Source organism: Charadrius vociferus, unplaced genomic scaffold (assembly GCF_000708025.1).
Source record: "Charadrius vociferus isolate BGI_N301 unplaced genomic scaffold, ASM70802v2 scaffold192, whole genome shotgun sequence".
In the NCBI taxonomy this organism is placed as follows: domain Eukaryota; kingdom Metazoa; phylum Chordata; class Aves; order Charadriiformes; family Charadriidae; genus Charadrius; species Charadrius vociferus.
In genome coordinates, this window is record NW_009647437.1 from 2,828,688 (window position 1) to 2,848,540 (window position 19,853).

Below are 19,853 nucleotides of genomic sequence, written 5' to 3' on the forward strand. Positions count from 1 at the left end.
AAATATCACACTGTACTTGCTGAGAGTTGTCTGGGAATGTATTTGTTAAAATTGTTTCTTAGGTAATGTGTTCATGCTTTTAACAGTGAAAAGGAATTAGTGATATTCATAGATAGGATGTCCATACCCTATGCTGGGCTATCGAGAGTCATGCTGAGAAATCAGTGGGTGCGTTGCACTGTTGCTTTTGAATCGTCGTGTTGCATTTCCAAGAATGGGACAACACCAGGGAGGGAATGAAACGAGAGCTGGTGGTCTCTTTGGTAACAGGAGTGAGAGACTGAGCCCTTTTTGGTTATCCCTATCTAGTTAATTAAATGAGACTACTGAGTTGGGACTTGTCCATGTCAAGATTTCTGGAGAGTTTCCAGTACCTGTCTCGACCACACATTGATGGAGGTTGTTCCTCACTCTAGCAATTGAATTCACCTCATGTAGTGCAGAGTTTATGTCCAGATGCCATTTGTGCCTACTGAAAAGGGCCATGTCCTACAAGCTTTTGCTGTTGGGCATAAGGACTGATCGAGAAGTAGAAGGAAGGTAAGGGAAAGCCTAGAGGGGTGAGTTACACCAGCAACAGTGCTCAAGGCACTGTGCACTACACAGATTATAAATATTTAGGATCAAATTGTTCCATAGTGTTTATGATAGCACAGGATCGACATGGATGAGCTTTACTGTTGGAAGCACAGGACCGAAGCCTGTGTGCCATTGAGATGTCTAATGTGCAGAGTAACCAAGCAGGTATATAGCTTATACACAACTTACTAGTTCTCCCTAACACATAGCTATACAGATCCTATTAGTTTTTCCTGGCCTTGCTCATTTATACCTGGAAATATCCACCTCAGAATTAATGTTCAGCACACTTGTATTTATTAAACAGTAATTTTTATGAGAAATACGCTGTGTATAGAGTATATATTCATGCAGTAATACAGTCATCGATTCTGACAGTGCCAACCATATAGTGTTGTAAAGATGCATGGGAAATAATAGAGGAAGGAGTCTTAAGTCTGAAGACAGAGGGAGAAAAACCTCAAATGACTCTCTTGGATAGAAGGAGAAGTCCTTCCATTTCCTCCCTTCTATTTTAGCAATAAATTCTGCTTCTCGCAGTTTTACTGTACTGCTGTTCATTGTTTGTTTTTCTTTTTTCTTGAGGTGAAATAACAACCTCACATTCAAGCGAGCTCCAATAGTGTTTGTGTTCTTGGCTGGAAGTATATCTGCATATAGAGTACGAAAGTCTTAATTACTCACCATCAAATGGAAGATTAGAATGTGTTTGGCAGTATTTAGCATACCCAGTTTTTCATATGTTATGCAAGCAAGACGAAAATCTCTGTCTTGTTACATAAATCTACACAAAAGATTGATTGCAGAGCTATGCATTCCAGTTCAGCGATTAATAATCTATAATCGCTTCCATTTAGAGTCTGCTCTTGTCGCCATTAAAGCCTATGGGTATTTTGCTGTTGACTTCAGTGGGGAGCTGAATGTCACCATCTGGGACCTGCCACTTGGTAGTACGCAGCAGAAGTTCCACAAGCCTTCCAAGTGAATCATATTTCTCAAGTGTCTCTCAGCAATTAAAAAACAAATTTTGTGTTCAATTAAATTCGTCTTTGCCTTCCCCTTTTCTCCACCCGAAGATAAGGAATATAATTGGAGCTTATTTCATTGAGATGTTACCAGTTCTGTAACTGGTAACCGTAGTTACTAGTTCTGTAACTAGATATAGGTGATGTATATTAAAAAAAAAAAAAAAAAAAAGAAAAGCAAGGAGTTCACTCTGAAGGCAGAACCTTAAATGTAGCGTTGATAACAAAGTCAGCAGTTACAAGTGTATTAGTAATTTATGAGATTACCCCACGGAGGGATTCTGCTGTACTTTATTATATCAGAACATGACATGCTTTGAATAATAATCATAAAAAAGATTAAAGCAGTAAAAAGCTTCTTTGTAATGTAACAGGCGCCTACACTGTGACTCTTATTGATGAGCTGATGATTAGGAAGCAGTGTAATTATGTTTCACAAGCAGAGCAGAACAGTCCAGTCACTAAAACACTTTGAAATGAAAGCCTTTTGATTTCGTTCCACCAGAAGTATTTAATCAATAAAAGTAATGTTCTACTTTGTCTAAATAAATTAAATGAAGGATGATTAAATACTCCTAGGAAGAAAACAAACAAACTTCAGAGACAGAAGGATAAACACAGCAACAATTAGCTGCAAAACAGTTGTTGCATTTCACAGGCCTGGATTTGTACGTTTGTATGGTGGCGATGTAGGAGAGACTGACAATAAGTAGCTTCTGTTAGTGGCCACATTCACAAGGAATTTTTCTGTACAAAGACTGCAGAATCAAGTTTCCAGCCTTACTGAGTCAAATTGCATTTTTAGGGCATTAGTTTGATGGCATACTGTCTTCAGGCATAAAAGCTGTTTAAATGAAAGATTGCCAATGCAGTGAAAGATTTAGCTGAGCCAGTTCCCACCTTTGCTGCTCAATGCAACTGCATCTGCTTGCAAATACAAACTCTTCCTAGTGCGAGTACTGCTTGCATACTCCAGCCCCAATTTTATTGCCATTGATATCGACAATATTTTTCCTTAACTGACAACGTTGAATTACATGACAATATTCATTACTTTTAGGAAAGGATTTACAACAGACATGATGCGATAAAACTACACCTCAGAAGTCCAGAGCTCCATCCTGAAAACTCATTCTCTTCAAATATTACAAAATATTTGGGCAGGGGGGGAGGGGGGAGGATTTCACCCTTCAGACATCTAGATGAAGCTTTAAACCTGAGTTGTAGTCTTGTCAGTTTAGTGCTTGAGAAACACAGGCCAGTTCAAAAAAACATTTCAATTTAAATAAACATTATTTAATTTGTCACATGAATCTCGGTTACTTCTAGGCTGCTAATTTCAACCTATTGCAGAGGAACAAGACAGTTCAAGCAGACAGAGAAATACAGTAATTGAGCTTTATTTTTTTTCTCCTAGGCAAAACAGTCCCATTTACAGTTCTTAATTTTGATACTTTTTTAAGAGTAATATTACTTCTTCAGGCTCTGAAGAAGAATGCTGTGCTAGTGCCACCTTCACTCTATTTGTGGTGTTGATATCTCCAGCTCTTAGCTCTAAGGTATAAAAAGAGATAGGTATAGATTTAAACCGTGAGATTTTTTTTTTGGTGCATGTGGCTTTTAAATCATCTGACTCTTGGGCTTATCCATCACCTAAATAAATCCACTTTTCTACAAATCAGCTTGGGAGCCGAAACTGAGGCACTTCTAGAACAGGGATTTTCAAGAAACAGTGAGCAAGCATTATTTGAGGGGCAATTAGGGTCTTAAACTAAATGCAAAAAAAACCCCAAAACCCCACACTCTGAATACTCAGACCTTCTAAAGAACTCAAATGCCAGGCATCTTGAGACCTCAAATTAACATCTCCCTTTACATATAAAATGGCCAAATTTTCCCAAAGTTAAGCATCCTTGCTGACAAATGTCTTAGTGTAGTTTTGCATAATGAAAACTCAGAAGTGGGTTTATTTAAAACAAGTGTTACATATTGTGTGTTCCTGTCCTGCTGCATTATTTATATCTCTGCCCCCTTTTCTCAGTGTGTACAAAAGGTCAAGTCGTGACGGGCCAGTACCGTATGCTTGCCAAGCATGGTGGATACGTATGGCTGGAGACTCAAGGAACGGTGATTTACAATACGCGCAACCTACAGCCTCAGTGTATCGTCTGTGTCAACTATGTGCTGAGGTAAGTTGTACGGGACAGAAAAACTATGTATGTATTCATGTGCTGGAAGAAATGCAATAATCGGAGAAACCTCTGAAGGGTCTATTTATTCAGTGTTGTTTTTCTGAAATCAGTTTAGTCATGTTTGTTCAGTCTTGTTTACTGATGTTAGACATTGATGAAAAATGTGGCATGCCCGTTCCCATACACGCTGTTGAAATACACCACAGCCTTTCACTTCTGCAGAGCGGTTGCTCTGCTGATACAGCAGAGTATAAAGCTTGCAGTAAAGATTTTGTTGTGTAACACAACTGCTAATATGTTTTGTTTTTCTGATGCTGTGACAGAGAGATAAAATTAAGTAGCAATTGTACCGTATGTTGCTAGGAGAAGCTGTTTTCCATCTCAAAAATCAGGACCAATCAGGAATTGTGCCTCTGGCAAAACTCAAGTATTTTTGGTCCTAGATGGGGCCAAAATAGGAAACACTTATTTGGGGCCAAAATAGGAAATACTTATTTGAGTGATAGTCTAGGTCATTATAGCCTCGACTACATCCCTTTAAAAAGCAGAGCAACAAAGCCCCAAGTATTCCCACAGAAGTCCTGACCACAGTCTCTGCGTCATCTGAGATGGTGGTGCTCAGCAACGCTGGAACCGTGCCTCGCCTGTCGAGAGCCTGGCATGCGACTGAGAGAGGCCAAAACGCTCGTACGGGCCTCAGCTTTAGAGAGTTTGTACTGCCTACATTACCTGCATCTTTTTTCTTTTAGAGTGCAAAATACCTAAAACCTGTTTTCTTGTTAGTGACATTGAGAAGAATGATGTTGTGTTCTCCATGGATCAAACAGAATCGCTCTTCAAGCCTCGCCTGCTGACAATGGGCACCACCTACGAGAGCGGCATCCCTGGCACAGAGAAAAGCGACTTCTTGTTTACTAAGTTAAAGGAGGAACCAGAGGAACTTACTCAGCTGGCACCAACACCTGGCGATGCCATTATTTCCCTGGATTTTGGTTAGTATTTGTATGAATAACTTTTGTGCAACAAAGAACCACATATGAGCCTACATTTAGAAACTTAACAGAAAAGGTCTGTTTGCTGTGTGTACAAATCAGGAGTAATGGCTATAAGAGCCCACGTGCTCACACCAGTGGAAAATTTCTGTGAATGAGAGCAGAGTCAGGCTTTCTTGCTGACTAAACAACATGTATTAAGTCTATGCCAACTTATTGTCATGGCAACTCAGAGCAGTGTTTACTTTCAATGAATAGCTGCAATTATATCATAACACAGCACAACCTAAAAGCATCCATTAATATTGTTAAAACTCCATGCAGGGACACAGAAGTTTGAGGAAGCCCCTGCCTTCACCGATGCTGTTTTGACACCAAACAAAGCATGGCCAGTGGAAGCGAAAGGCCACGCTGCTCAAGGTGAAACGCTGACGATACCATCCTTTACGATGCCTCAGATTGCACCTGGCAGCAGTACTCCAAGTGGAAGCAGCTACAGTAGTTGTTCCACGGTAAGAAGAGCTTTAAAAAAAAATGCACGTTATGTTTTGTATATTGAGTCCCATCAATATATGGTTTCCTGTTAGAAGTCCTGTCTCATTGCTTATGAACAAGGCCCAGTGTATCTATATCCCTCCAATACTACGGATATCTTAAGAATCAATAGCAAAAACATCTAATGGGAACCGCATCCTGCCTTTACATTGCAATCCTCATTTTCTCCCACCTGTCTCTCAATAATTACTATAACCTATAAAACAACTAGTAGACGAACGTGCTACCACCTTTCATGGAGTTAGCCTTAAATAAAAAGCCAATGTAAAATGGTGTGGTCACTAGCAACATTGCCCCAGACCCATATGGCCTCTTTTTAATTGTTAACTGGAAGCTGTGGTCTCTTGTCCAGAAACTTTACCCAAGTCGGGCTTTTGAGAACAGCTCTGTGGAGTTCCTTACTGGAAGAATGAATGTGCTTTCAGGGCATTGTCCCCAAGAGCTGGAGCCACTCTTAGACATCCTCTTAATTGGACATCCTTTACTAGAGGATGTCCAATTTTAATAAAGACATTGAGGCAGTGCTAAGCATCTCCCTTCTTGACACAGGCATTTAATAGCGTACATCTCATGTTGCTGGTCTGAATTGCCAAAAAAACATTTAAACTAAGACAACAACTAAGTTCCCTTATTGGGTGCCTTTGTTAATCAGTATAGCTCTAAAATTTTGTAGTAGCAAGTAATCCTGTGTTGGAGAAAACTATATGATAGAAGTGGGCAGTTTGGACTTCTGAGGACGCTATACGGGCAGCCTGGTATCATAGGAAAGTTCTGTTACTGAATAACACAGTATAAACTGCATGATGCTAAGACAATATTGTGGTTGTCTTGCTGCTTACAGCAAACTCTTATTTCTGTGCAGCCAAGCAGCCCAGGAGATTACTACAGTTCTGTGGATGAAGATCTTAAGATTGAGGTGATTGAAAAACTCTTTGCCATGGATACAGAATCAAAAAGTCAGTGCAACTCCCAGGTAAGAAAATAGTATCTCTTCCAAGAGCCATAAAAATCAGACCCCTGCTAGCAGGTGGTACAGATGCGTGCTGTACGTGCAGATATAGTAAAATACATGCAGACTGCATTTGCACGTATACACCAAAACTCTGATGCACAACACTAACAAAAATGTACACTTTTAAAAGCTGGGGTGTAAATTTCTATCCCTAACTGTCTGAAGCAAGTGCCTTGGGGTGTCACTGTAGTGGTACTGCTAAGAAGAAAGAAGCAGCAGAGAGTTTTCAGAATTTGGAAGCTTCTGTAGACTGGATAAGGAATATAAGCATGGATAAGGAATATAAGCAGGAGCATTTTTTTTTTTTTTAAATCTGCCCTAATAACTACCAAGTAAACATAATTTCTAGAACAAAATTTAAATAAACTAATTCTTGCAAAACCTCAAAGTGAGAAAGAAATGCCCCTCATAGCACATGCCTCCTTTAACTACAAAATGAAGTCATTTGGGATCTATTCGTCTTGTCTTACCTCTTGGAGGATTTCAGAGAGATGGGACAATTACTTGCACATAAAGTAACAAAGTGTCAGTCTCCTGCATTGTAATGAGGGTGTAAGTGTAGAAATTCCCTCTGTAAATAACTCTCTTAATCCTCCACTATTAAAACATTCTATCAGGTGAATAAAAATCTGGGTCTGATTCAGCCCGCTTAATTTAGGTACTTAATTTAAATGCCTTTGTTATGTTCTATGTCTTAATAGTTAAGAGAAAGGAACAGGCATGGCTGGCTGGCAGCTCAGACCTTACGCTCATCTCCTTGTATTAATCCTATGGAAAGTTTGGGGTGATTTGGGCCTAAATGAGGTGCCTCAATTTGCCAGTGCAATTTGCAGACTTAGCAAGATACGGGTAGGCTGTAGTCCGTATCCCGAAGAAAATTCATCTAGGTTTGGACACAGAAACAACAACGAAAGCAATAGAAAGAGTGGACAGATAGGAGGAAAACATGGATCAGGATCAAACTCAGTGCAAGACTTGACATGTGCAAACTTCAGTTTTGTCATACTCAGCATCTGCTTGCACAGGTGTGTCCCACCACATCAGCAGGTTTGTCTGGTGGGAAAAATGAGTGTTAGAAAAGTGCCTATGTCATGAGCTGACTGGTGGGCCCACATTCATTTCCCTCTCTGTTCAGCTCTGGTCAAACGCCAAGAGAAATGAATTTAAATATGACTAGTTCTCCACAGGGTGGGGGTTGGGGGAGAACCAAACGGATCTAAGTGCAATAATGTCCTTCCAACTACATTTTTTAAAAACTTTTGCATTTTTAGACACTTTTTTTAATGTAACTGGGTTATAAGAAAGCTGTTTTTTCTATTTTAGTACAGAAAAGCCTGAGGTTGAACTACAGGCCACATGTTGTAAAGTCTTGGCAGGCAAGTTATTCAAAGCTTAATGAAACACAAGATCTAGTTCAGATCATGGTGATGTTGCAGGCTGCATGCAAGCTGCTTTAGCAAATACTGCTTATCTGGAAGGTTTTTTTTCTTCAGTTTGTTGTCTTACTTTGCTGATGATGATATGATGACACATGTATGCTAGTCATAGAAATAAAATCTTTAAACTGGCCAGTTTTCATGTAGGTAAATTTGGCATACAGTGATTTTTCAGCTTCACATCTACTAGTGTTTCATATCACACTAACTGCCACAACTATTATTAACTTTTAGTTTCTTTATCAACTTAATTCTTTTTGTGCAGACTGACTTCAGTGAACTGGACCTTGAAACCTTGGCTCCTTACATTCCTATGGATGGAGAAGATTTCCAGCTCAGCCCAATCTGCCAAGAAGAACATCCTCTCTCTGAAAGTGCACAAAACACCCAGCAGAGTCTAAGTAGCATGAGTACCATCTTCCAACCCCTTGCTTCTGCTTCGCAGAATCAGTTCCTCCCAGAGAAATACTGCCCACAGCTATCAAATAAAAATGTTAACCCTGGTCACGGGTCCCTGTCATCGGTGCTCTTCAACAACATGAGTAGGTCATCGCTGCCACCGTACCATGACCAAGCCAGCACTCCCCTGTCTTCGATGGGAGGAAGACCAAACACCCAGTGGCCACCTGATCCCCCATTAGAATATGTTCCTGCTAAATGGAGACTCATGGATAAATACTCAGGATCCCTATCAAGTTCCCCTTCAGGGCCACCAGTGCATTCTTCCAGCATGCCCATATATAAAAAAAGGTAAGAGTTTTGGGGGTATAACTGTGTATGTTACTCAGAAAAGATTTGGGGGAGAGGAGGGTCATAATACTGAAAATTCTTTTTTCTTAATTCAGCTGGAGTAGTTGTTTTGATAGGCATCAGACTACACTTTTGGCAAAATGAGTGTGGTGCTCTCCCAGCTGCAATCAGTCTAAGGGAATCAGAAGTGGGCTAATTGTTTTGCTGCCTGTAAGGATGCATGAATGGATTTCCTGCTGGTGAGGTAAAGGTTACCCAAGTAATTCTGCAAAGCCTGCATAACTTTATGCAGTTATAAAAAAATTCTGAAAAGCCATACTGGTCCAGCAATAAGCTGGGACCCATGCATACTTTCTTATTTTCCACATATTTTTTGCACAGCAGAAAATAGGGGAGAGGGGGGGATGACAGTACTTTTATTGTTGGCATACATAAATATTACAACTAAGACTTGATATTACAGGGTTTTTTTTCCTACAGCCCTTCTTTGCCTTTATCGCTTCCTTACACATGTGAACAGTATGGGATGAGAGATAGACTAGAGGCTAAAGTCCTAGAAGCTTCCTGTTCTAGCTAGAAGTTTCTCTGTAGCTCTTGGGTATGCTCTTAGCATGCAGAGTGTGGATCTTCAGTGTCAGTCATGCTCGAATGTTCAAGAAATACACAGAATTGCAATGGTCATTTTAAAACATGAAGCTGTGCAGTTTAGCTGCAGTTTGCTTTCTGCAATTTCTTCTTGTTGGCAGAAATACCAATGTCCAAATATGCATCTGGAAAGAGAGGGTTTGTCCCCAAACAGCAACCTGTATGTTCATGTTTAGTATGCAAAGCAAGGGGACAGGTGTGGCTCTCAATATCCTATCCTTAAAAATCACATGACTTTATGTCTGTGACAGCATTTTCATGTCTGTCTGGAGATTCCTCAAGGCTCTTTATGGTGGACTTTCATTAGTCTTTGATGGCAAAAGTCAAAAGTTTCTGAAGCTTGTGGGATGACCAGCAAAAGGAAATAAAAACATTTGACATTTGAGGTCTGTCCACTGTCATGTGTCAAAGACACCTTAAATGTCTTTAATTAAAAGAAGAATCTGTATAAATGAACACGATGGTTTAGATTTGCCTCCCTGCTCACTCACCCAGAGATCTTTTCTCCACAGGCCCTTAGATGCTTTTGGGCAACGAGGCATAGATGTAAACCCAGCAAGAATTGCACTGTCTAACAGTTTGAAACTGAAACGACAACTGGATTATGAAGAACAAGCATTGCAACAGCTGACTGGGGTAATCATAAGAAATGCATCCCCTTCACAACTTCAGACACACCGTGGTCGTCGGTGTAATTATTTGTTTTGCTTTTCTTCACATTCTAGGGAGATCCATCTGTCATTAACCCATCTCAACTAATGTGGAAGAGAATGAAATTTCTCAAAGGGGAAACCTGTTCCTTGGTTACAGAAAAAAAGTCTCTCAGCACAAGTGTTCTTACTGGTAAGACAAAAGAAAGTGGTTTTGCAATGCTGCATATCGAAACACAATTTTAAGACGGGTTCAATAGAAACAAAAACTCTTTCAAAAGGAAATGTAAATAAGCTCTGTAAATGTTACACTAAGCTAAAATTAAAGATCAGGTTGTATGACTAAAGGCTGAACAATTTAAGGTACATTTGATAACTACCGGGTAGATGGTTTCATGTACGTTCACACCCTCGCTTTGGAGGTAACAGAGATCAGTTTAATGGAGATGGGTTTACCTCATGCTGATCCAAGGTGCAGACGTCTCAGAGCTAGAATGGATACTCTCTCTACAACATTGTGTTTCCTTACACAAGCATATCTTGGGTGCAATACTGCTTCTTGAGCTAGTGCTGTTTCTGGGCTTCCTTTGTGACAAGACGTAGGTATGCCTATGCCGTGTGAATGTCACACCAAGGATCACTTTGATTTGAATTAGTATTATCTGCTATAATTATTATACGGGCTTAATTTAACTTTTTTTTTTGCCTACTATGTAAATCAGATGAATTTGTCTGTAACTCGAGAGGTCTGAGCCAACCAATGAATCAACTGCAACAGCAGCAACCCACCTGTGGCAGTCCTGGTGAGAATTTGAAAGCAGGAGTGTTTCCCCCTCCGTTTTACAGTTCCCATTATCAGGACTTTACTGTCCAGCCAGCTCATAAAGCGTCAGGTAAGAGCTGTCAGATGCAGAAATTGGGAAATGTTGGTATTTAGTTCCAGTACTAATTCCATGAAAGAAAACACTTAAAAAAAATATGGAGGAGGATGATAAACTAAGAACCAAATATGTATTGCTTCATAGAATGAAAAATTAGTTCTATTGTTTAGTGTGAAACTTTAATGTTTACATTTGTAATACATAAGGAAAAAAAATTTAATACCTTTTTACCTTGGAGGTCCAGTCATCCTCCATCCATACTACTGTCCTGTGATGGAATTGATTAAATAACTTCACTGGAGCATTGGTATGGGAGGTTTGTAGGCTAGAATCTTAACACGTGCCTTCTAAAAGTTAAAATAAGTAATAAAAGGGGACAAATAGAGGGGACGTATAAAGAGGTCATTCTCCCCCTCTACTCGGCACTGGTGGCGCCACAACTGGAATACTGTGTCCAGTTTTGGGCACCCCAGTTCAAGAGGGACAGGGAACTGCTGGAGCGAGTCCAGCGAAGGGCGACTAAGATGATTGAGGGATTGGAGCATCTCCCTTATGAGGAAAGGCTGAGAGAGCTGGGACTCTTTAGCCTGGAGAAGAGAAGGCTGAGGGGAGACCTTATTATGGCATACAAGTATCTAAAGGGTGGGTTGATGGAGGATGGAGCCAGACTCTTTTCAGTGGTTCGCAGTAACAGGACGAGGGGCAATGGGCACAAGTTGGAACAGAGGAAGTTCCATTCAAATACACGGAAGAACTTCTTTACGGTTAGGGGGACAGAGCACTGGCACAGGCTGCCCCGGGAGGTTGTGGAGTCTCCTTCTCTGGAGATGTTCAAGACCCGCCTGGATGCAGTCCTGAGTAATGTGCTCTGAGCAATCCTGCTTTAGCAGGGGAGTTGGACTAGATGATCTCTAGAGGTACCTTCCAACTCTGAAGATTCTGTGATATATATGTCCCTTTTAATATAAGGGAGCAGTCACTTTTAACATATAAAGACAGTGGGTGCCAATTTAGAAAGTTTTCTTCATCTGCACCAATATCTTTTTTCTCAGAACAATCTGAATTGGGGGTGAAGGTGAAAAACGGCGCACTGTGTGACACACTTGCAACAGCTGAAGGCAGTGCATAGCAATGCATAGGTTTGCTCTGAAGTCTGTAACTGCTGGTGGTTTGAGGCATGTTGACGTAAACAAAAAATTAAATTAAAACTGGTATAAACAGAAGAGGGAGGAGAGGAAAGAAGTTCTCCCTCTGTCTCTGGTCTCAGCACCATGACTTACTTCATTAATCTCTTCCAGGTATGACCAGTCGTCTGCTGGGGCCCTCCTTTGAACCCTACTTGTTGCCCGAGTTGACAAGATATGACTGTGAGGTGAACATCCCTGTTTTGGGCAGCTCTACGCTTCTGCAGGGCAGTGAACTGCTCAGAGCGCTGGACCAGGCAACCTGAGTGATCCTGCAATAATTCTGTGGCCTATACTGTTCAAAACAGCTTCAGTTTTTAAATATATTTTTGCAAGTAGACAATTTCTAATACCAATACACTTTTACAGGATTTTACTTAGATATCGAACCTGTTCACATTACCAAATAGTGGCCTTTCGAAGTTACTCACTTTATTATTCATATTAAAGAAATACATCTACTGTATTTTCTCTATTGCAATTAAAGTGTTGTTTAGAGAGTCTGATTACCCTCCCCTTATCTCATTACCTGTAATTTATACTCTGAAATTTTCTTCAAATTTCATGCTTATAAAAAGCTGTGGTATAAATGCCTCATCATGTGATACTTTGGCTGCAGTACTGCAAAGATTTATTTTTATTGCCAAAGATGAATGAAACAAATTTGATCTCCAACCACAGTTTTTTGTTGATCTGCCAAACTGAAATCCTTTGAGTCTTTCTGTTTTCCAGCATTTATCGTATTGTAACTTTAATAACTTTTGGAAAAGTATACTAAGGAAAAATCCCAGCCTTCTGCCTCCCCCCATTCCCTTCATTTTTTATACACTTTGTTGAAAGAAACATGAATGGTGAACTACAATGTTTGTGGGTATCTGTGAAAGTTGCACGTTGTAAGCTTTTTTCCTCAGAAGCAAGCCACGTTCTCAGTTGCCTTAACCTGGCTTAGCTCTACAGCCAAGGGAGCCCTACAGATTTACCCCAGTGGAGGATTTAGACCTGTGTTTTCATTTGTGTTGGGGTTTCTTGTTTTGTTCTTTGTTGTTTCCTTTTTTTTTTTTTTTCATTTCTTTCTGGGTCAGTTGTTAATCGTCTTTTGGTACTTTTGCTGTACGCAGGACACAACAACTTTAAGAGCCGATTCTGCTAGAACTAGTAGTATTTCTTATGGTGTTGCTGATATTTCAGGAATCTGACCAGCGGCCAGTACTAACACCTCTGATTAATGCTACCCTCTTTCATTTCATATGCTAGCTAGCAATGTAACTGCAATATTGAATCATTAAAACGGAAAGTTAAAGTAGTATTTCCCAGCGTATTAGGCTAACTCAGTTACAAGCAGACAAAAAGAATTAAGGATTGTGTAGTGAGATGGATGGCTGGCTTGCAGGTCTCTATCATTTTTACTTGCCGCCTTACATTAATCAGTAGCTGAAGTGTCATTAAAAGGCAGCCAGACATTTTCAGAGCTCCTTTCCAACTATCATTAGTTGTCATGCACAAATTTTAAAAAATAAGGCTTTGAATACTTTCAAAGGCAAAGGGATTTGAAAGTTTAAATTACACAACATTTAAACAGCAAAAATATTAAAGTAATAAGAGGCAGGTGAGCAGTTCTGACTTCAAAATACATACAGACCTAGACAAATGTTGGGATACATCATTTTGTTTCCTCCACTGGTATAAATCATTGTAGCTTCATTGAAGAAAATGGAACCGTGGCGACATACAATAGGTAAAAATCCAGCCCAGAAACTTAGAAAAAAGATACATTCTTTTGAGACTTCTGATTCTGCTGAAGCCTGGTTTATAAAATTGCTTTATATCATGCACTGACACTTGCAGAGAGGGAGCCTTGGCTTCACTGAGCACTTCAGCGTTCGCTGTGTTAAGTGAGTCTTAACCGCACATACTTTGAAAAGCTGAAGATCTTTTGTTATTGGTACATAATGTAAAAAAAAAAATGATAGTCCCTATTGTAGGCAATATTTCAAGAGATTATTACCAAAAATAATCTATACCTAAAGTGAAGTTATTACTGTGTGGAAGAAATATATTGTAAGCATCAAACTCTGATGAAAATTGGCAAGCCAGATTTGACAAATCTGCAGTGGCAAGGACTTAAAAGCTTCAAGGATTAAAGACACTTGAATACTGCTCTTCTGTTTCTTATTTGTGTAGTTTCAGCATTAAAAATGTTATACCCTAACAGTTTACTAAAACACTCTGAAAAAATATTCCATGTCTTAATATTAATCATACTTTTTATCATAATTATTTCGTAATCTATATTGCTGAATTCTTGTTGACAATATTATAACTGTATGGGAACTTTAACTTGATAAGGAAATGTATTTTGACACTGATACCTTATTAAAGTATACTGATCCTAAATTCTTTGTGACTCGTTTGCTATGAATTTGTTATTTGTTGTATCATTGTAAAACAAAAGTATTTATTAAATTATTTATAGAAAATAAAGGTTTGCATTGATCTTTGAAAAACAAAAGAATGAAAGTTACCCATATGTGAGAGCTGGGAAGTAGCCTGCCAAAGGTCTGTACCACCAACTTTTTGTAGAGTTTATCCAGCTTTCCTCAAATGGAGAATTAATGCCCTGCAGACCGACCTTCTGAAACATGGCCTATGGTTCAGACTGCTGCTTCCATTTCAAAAGTGTCTGAGGAGCTGAGGGTGCCTCTCGTACCACTACCCTTGGGGGAAAAAAAAAAAAAAAGGAGAAAATTAAGTTGACAAAATGACATTTTAGAGGCTGAACTGCCACAGCTTCCCATTTCAGTTTCTATGGCAGTAACATAAGCCATCATAGTCTCACGGTACTGACAAGGCCATGAATAATGGAGCTTCTCCCCATCCAAGCTTCAGCTTCACCCACCCAGTCCTTTATCCCAATGCTGCTGTTAAACATTCCAATCCTTTTCCCTATAGAAATTGCCAGTTTTGCCTGTGTAATAATACTGATCACGCTGTCAGAGGAGAGGGACATTAAGAAATCCATTTTGAAACATACACTTAGATTCAGACTGGACTGTGTGGAAGCTGTTGGTGCTTGACCCTTCTGATGACTGCCTTTGGCACATGCAGTGCCCAAACAGGAGCTATTGAGCTTCCCAAATAACAGCAAATCTTGTAAATTATCTGTGTAAATAGGCTATCACCACCTCCTTTTCTACACGGGATGCTCAACAGGCCTAGAAAGTAACACCTTGCTTCTAAATCTGTTGCAATTAACAGTAATCACAACACCCAGCAGTGAGGAGGGAAGGGTGGTGTGCCTGTTACTCTCCCTTTTAATGCATCCCGTTGATCTTCAGGGCACATGGACAGAGACTAAAGCAGCACATCAGATCTTTACCCATCTGAGGGGTAAAAAAAAAAAAAAGCCCATCTCTCACATAGAGATTAAACTGTTCAGATCAATGTCCATCTTTTCAAGGTTTTAATCACTGACAGCTACTGTAAAATACTGCTGCGAGGTGCTATTTTTGGGGGGTATCCCACTCATTCTGAAGAGCTTCAAACACTCACCACTCCCATATTCAGGCAGCTTAAGGAACACACTAGTAGTGCCTTCAGCCCTCCTCCCTCCACCTTGCTACTACAGCAAACCAGTTCTCATGTTAGTGAGTTTTAGTGGCTTTTTCCTTTATGAGTACGAGTGTCTTGGCTAGCTAAGCTCTGACACTGCAATTTACATACCCAAAAGAACCAAATTCTGGCCAGAAACACAATACCTAGATTACACAATAGCTGAGCTTTCTGCTGCTGAACAAGAGTTTATCACAGCTTTGTAAAAACATTGATATTTTTTCCCCCCAGTGAGGCAGCAGACTTGCCACCTAAAAGCACCATTTCTTGGCATCAGATCTTGCATCTCCAACAGTCAGAACTGATCACAACTAGGTTGTTCAACACGCGCTATGTTCTCCTGCAAATCGAGCAGTTCTGCCAAATGTCCATGGCTGGGGTTGGTCTTAGTCTCCAGCTGATTTTCAAGTCTTATCATCTGTTTAAAATAATCAAGCCCCTGTTTTTCCCTTGACCATAGATTTCATGCAGGTAAGATTCACACTAGTTGGTTAGTGATCAAAAACTTACAACAAAATACTATAGGAAATTCTCAATATCCTGGGTGTGTGTGTGTGTATATGTTTATGACTACTAATAAAACTGCAAAAAAGCCCAGATAACTTTGAGCAAAGTCCAACTATCTTCAGTCGAGACACCAGTTCCTAAGCAGTACTGAGATCTGCAGCCAGTAAGTGATTCATCACACTTGCAACAGGAAAATGATCAGTCTAACACACAACTGCTTGGTTCCAGGTGGTGAATGTTTCATCTGTTACTTCTCCCTGAGAAGCTTTACGAAGCCATTCACAGACGTGTCAATTTTCTTATTTTTTAATTTTATTTTTTTAAGAGCTACAGTAGAGAACTGGAAATATGCACCTAAATTTAAATAAACAGCATTATTTTCTTTCTTTCTTCCTCCCCTGCCCCCACCCTCTCTTATTATAGGCTTCCCAAGACAGGGATTTTTAAGAAAAAAAGAAAATCCTTAACAATATTTTCTTAGGACAAAATCTGTCACTCATCCTGGTTCTGTGCTCTTAGCATAAGCCAACGCACAACAGCCGCCTTTCAGTTATCTGGGGCTGCGTACGAGCCCTGGGACCTCATCCTCACCCGTAGGGAAGGCAGGCGAGGATTCCTGCTCCTCCGGGCTCTGTTCATTGTTGCTCTCCTTAATCAACTGAAGCTACAAAGCACCATAGGAAGGCTTAAGTAATTAGCACGCACCTCATTTTCAGGTGTTCACATGAAAAATGGCTTCAAATAAGAAAATTTTTAAAAAAAAGTGAGAAAACCCTTGGCTACTCAGTTTGGAAGCATCACTGACATTTCCTTTGTCTGAAAGCCAGTCTGTGGTTTTGGCAACTTGTGACGTGCCTCAGGCCTCACATGGAACATTTTTCTTGAAGAAGTCCTAAATTCCTGTAATCAAGGAGTTGTTACTAAATTCTCTTCAATCACACCTCTCAGTTGGTAATGTGGTTAAGATGTCTCATTAGGGAACTGAAGCACATGCATGAAGACTACCTGCAAGCCAGACGGTACTGGCTACTTCTGCTTTTGACACCAGACAGCAACAGGCAGCTGGAGGCAACAGCAGCTGTGTCACCCCCTTGTGTGCTATCTGCTATGGAAATTGCTGCCCCTTAACCGCAGTGGCTGGAAAGACTGCTTAGACTTGGGTCGCATCTCAAAAAATCCAAGTTCCCCTTAGCTTCATTAAAAAAAAAAAAAAAAATAATAATAATAAGCAACCTCTCCAAACTCCCCACTTGAAAAGTCTGTGTTTGAGTCTTTGAATTACGGACAAAGCTGGCAAGCTAGATCCTCAAAGGCACCAGCACCAGAAAACAAGAGTGAACCACCCCAGGTACACTTTTTAAAGTTAAATGATTTAATAAATGTAATCTAGTAACTGTTGGTCTTTGAAGGACTGGCACTGGCCGGGTTTCACAACAAGCAGCGTTATACCAACAGCTCTAGTGACTGAAGCTCTGTCTCCTCACAGCACTGGCAAAGGCAAACCAACAGCGATGCCTCCTCCAAGCATATTAGTGTCACCCTCCAGCATGTAGTTCCAGAAAGACCAAAGGTCCTAGATAAGCCATGGCAACACAAGACCAGCAGCTTGATGGCTTGTTCATCCACCAAACATGGAAAGTCCTCCAGTTTCTCAACAGCTGAACATGCTTCTTGGCTGCAGCAAGCAACTTTTATTGCTTAGTCTTGATTCTTTGCCTTTCCTCTAGCCCTGATCCCATTTCTCCCCGCTAGCTCCCAGTCCTTATCAAGGCCTGTAGTTTCATCATTCTGGTTCCTGCCTCATGCTGCCTTCCCCTTCCGTAGCTCACAAGCCTGCTCCAACGTGCTCCATCTCTACGTGCCCCTCGCTGCAGGCAGCAGTTTTCAGCATGGATTCAAGGACTTCCAGCATAGGTTCTTTCTGGTCATGTCCTTGCCTTGGCCGTCTGTTTGATATGACTATTGGCCAGATGCCCAGCCCTTCTTGCCCAAACCCTCAGCTTCTGTGATTCGTGATCTGAGCTCACGTTGAAAATGGCCAAACCCCATTTCTGCTCTGGCCACTGGACATGACAGACCACAATCCCTGCCCTGCTCCAAGTAACAGGAAGATAGCGCATGCCCCTGTGAGCTGCAACACCACCACCGAGTCATTTCAGACATTTTCCTCAGCAATTAGATAGCTGTTCGCATTTGCTACCCAAGCAAGCGATAAAATGTTCTGCTGGCTCACAGAGAGCATCTCCATCATGGTTCCACAGACAGTATCTCCTTCATGGTCCCCTTGACACTATGCTTCAAGCAAAACCCTAACAGATTTCAGAAGTGCATATAGTTTCTCCTGCAGTTTTGGAGATGAGAGTTGAGCAATTTACCCAGATGGCTGAACTCTGTAAAGCCAGAACAATTTCCCAGCTGTAAGAGGAGCAGTATGGTTTTGCTCTTCTAGTCCTATCAGCACCATAGAGCTAACACAAGTGGGAAGAGAATCCATATTTGTGGTTCCCCAAACCTTCTCCCCATACCAATAATTTTGTGTTCAGGACAAAAATTAAGCTTGAGATAGAGAGGCACATACACTTGTTAGAGCACTTCCAGATACTGCTATGTGCTTGATGGACACCAACAAGCTCACTTAGGGTGTGATTTCTGAGTCCAGCTTTATGCCCTGATATTGTCAGCCCTAGACAATCCTCATGCACTCACCCCAGAGTCTGGATGTTCAGAGCTTGAAGAACCCTGGGGGTGCCCCAGAGGAGAGTGATCTGCAGGGATCTCTCTATCCAGTTATAACCCTTAAGTCAGGAAAATCAAAGGTTAACACTCCCTCAGGCAAACTAAAACCTACTCGTAAGTCCACTGGAGAGAGTGACAAGTAAAGTGATCACAACGCCACTTCAGCAGAGCTTTCCACAGAATAAAGCTCTTTCTAAAGACATTCACAGGGATGCGTTTTCCCAGTTACAACTGCTTATGAAACTGAATTTTGTTTTAGATTCTCTAGTGAAAAAAAAAAGCCAGCAGCTTGAAAGTCTTGCTCTCTTTTTCTCAAGATGTTGGTAAAGGCCAAATTCGAGATGGAAGTGGAAAGCACAAATCCAAGAAAACCCCACAACTGCCAAAACCCCAGACTGAAGCCCACAGCTCCCTGGCATTATTTTGTAGCAGAAGTTGCATGAACTTCTAAGCAGCAAACCACAAAAAAGTTGACTAATACAATGAGTCTTATGATCAATACAAACATATATCTTTTTAATTCAGCCCCTCCTCCACACAGCAGCACCACAACAGTATTACACTGGATCAAATGAAGCATAAAATAGATGTCGTCACCATCCATTTTTAGATACATCGCATGACATCTATTGGCTTTTTTCCTGGAAGAGAAGGCGACACTAATTGTTTCTATTGCCATACTCCTAACACAGATAGTGCTGTCCTCAACTGCAGTCCCCAAAACGGAGTTAACAGAAAGCAAACTAATGGCAGCTTACTGGGAAAGCTGGTTACTCGCCATTATTTTAATTGCAACTGCAAACATCAAGATGGGCTTTTCTGTGCTTTGCCCAGCTAGAGAGATGCCTGGTTTTTTAAGTATATTTATACCTTTTAACACAGCTTGTGGTTCACAACTTCAATTTGTTTAACCTTTAGTCAGTTTTTGGAGTGCACGGTATCATCTGTTTTAGGGCCAGTCTGATCACCACAGAAATGTCAAAGATAAAATAGACACCAACACTGAGTACTTTAATTCTTGGTCAACCTTCCCCTTCCCTCTCAAAACCTCCCTTCTGCAGAAAAGATTCTGTTTAATGATAGGCAACACCTTGAACAAC

At 40.6% G+C, this 19,853-nt stretch overlaps 1 protein-coding gene across 1 annotated transcript in view; it reads left to right on the top strand.

The window, feature by feature from the left end:
- EPAS1 (endothelial PAS domain protein 1) overlaps nt 1-13,097 on the top strand; it is a 110,841-nt gene extending 97,744 nt beyond the window's left edge. The window contains exons 9-17 of the mRNA XM_009880662.1: nt 3,646-3,793; nt 4,580-4,788; nt 5,113-5,300; nt 6,206-6,316; nt 8,057-8,541; nt 9,699-9,822; nt 9,912-10,029; nt 10,559-10,729; nt 12,016-13,097. Of these exons, the coding sequence (XP_009878964.1) occupies nt 3,646-3,793; nt 4,580-4,788; nt 5,113-5,300; nt 6,206-6,316; nt 8,057-8,541; nt 9,699-9,822; nt 9,912-10,029; nt 10,559-10,729; nt 12,016-12,167 (1,706 nt within the window). The 3' untranslated portion in view covers nt 12,168-13,097. The remainder of the gene's footprint in view (nt 1-3,645; nt 3,794-4,579; nt 4,789-5,112; nt 5,301-6,205; nt 6,317-8,056; nt 8,542-9,698; nt 9,823-9,911; nt 10,030-10,558; nt 10,730-12,015) is intronic.
- The last annotated feature ends 6,756 nt before the right edge of the window (nt 13,098-19,853 follow it).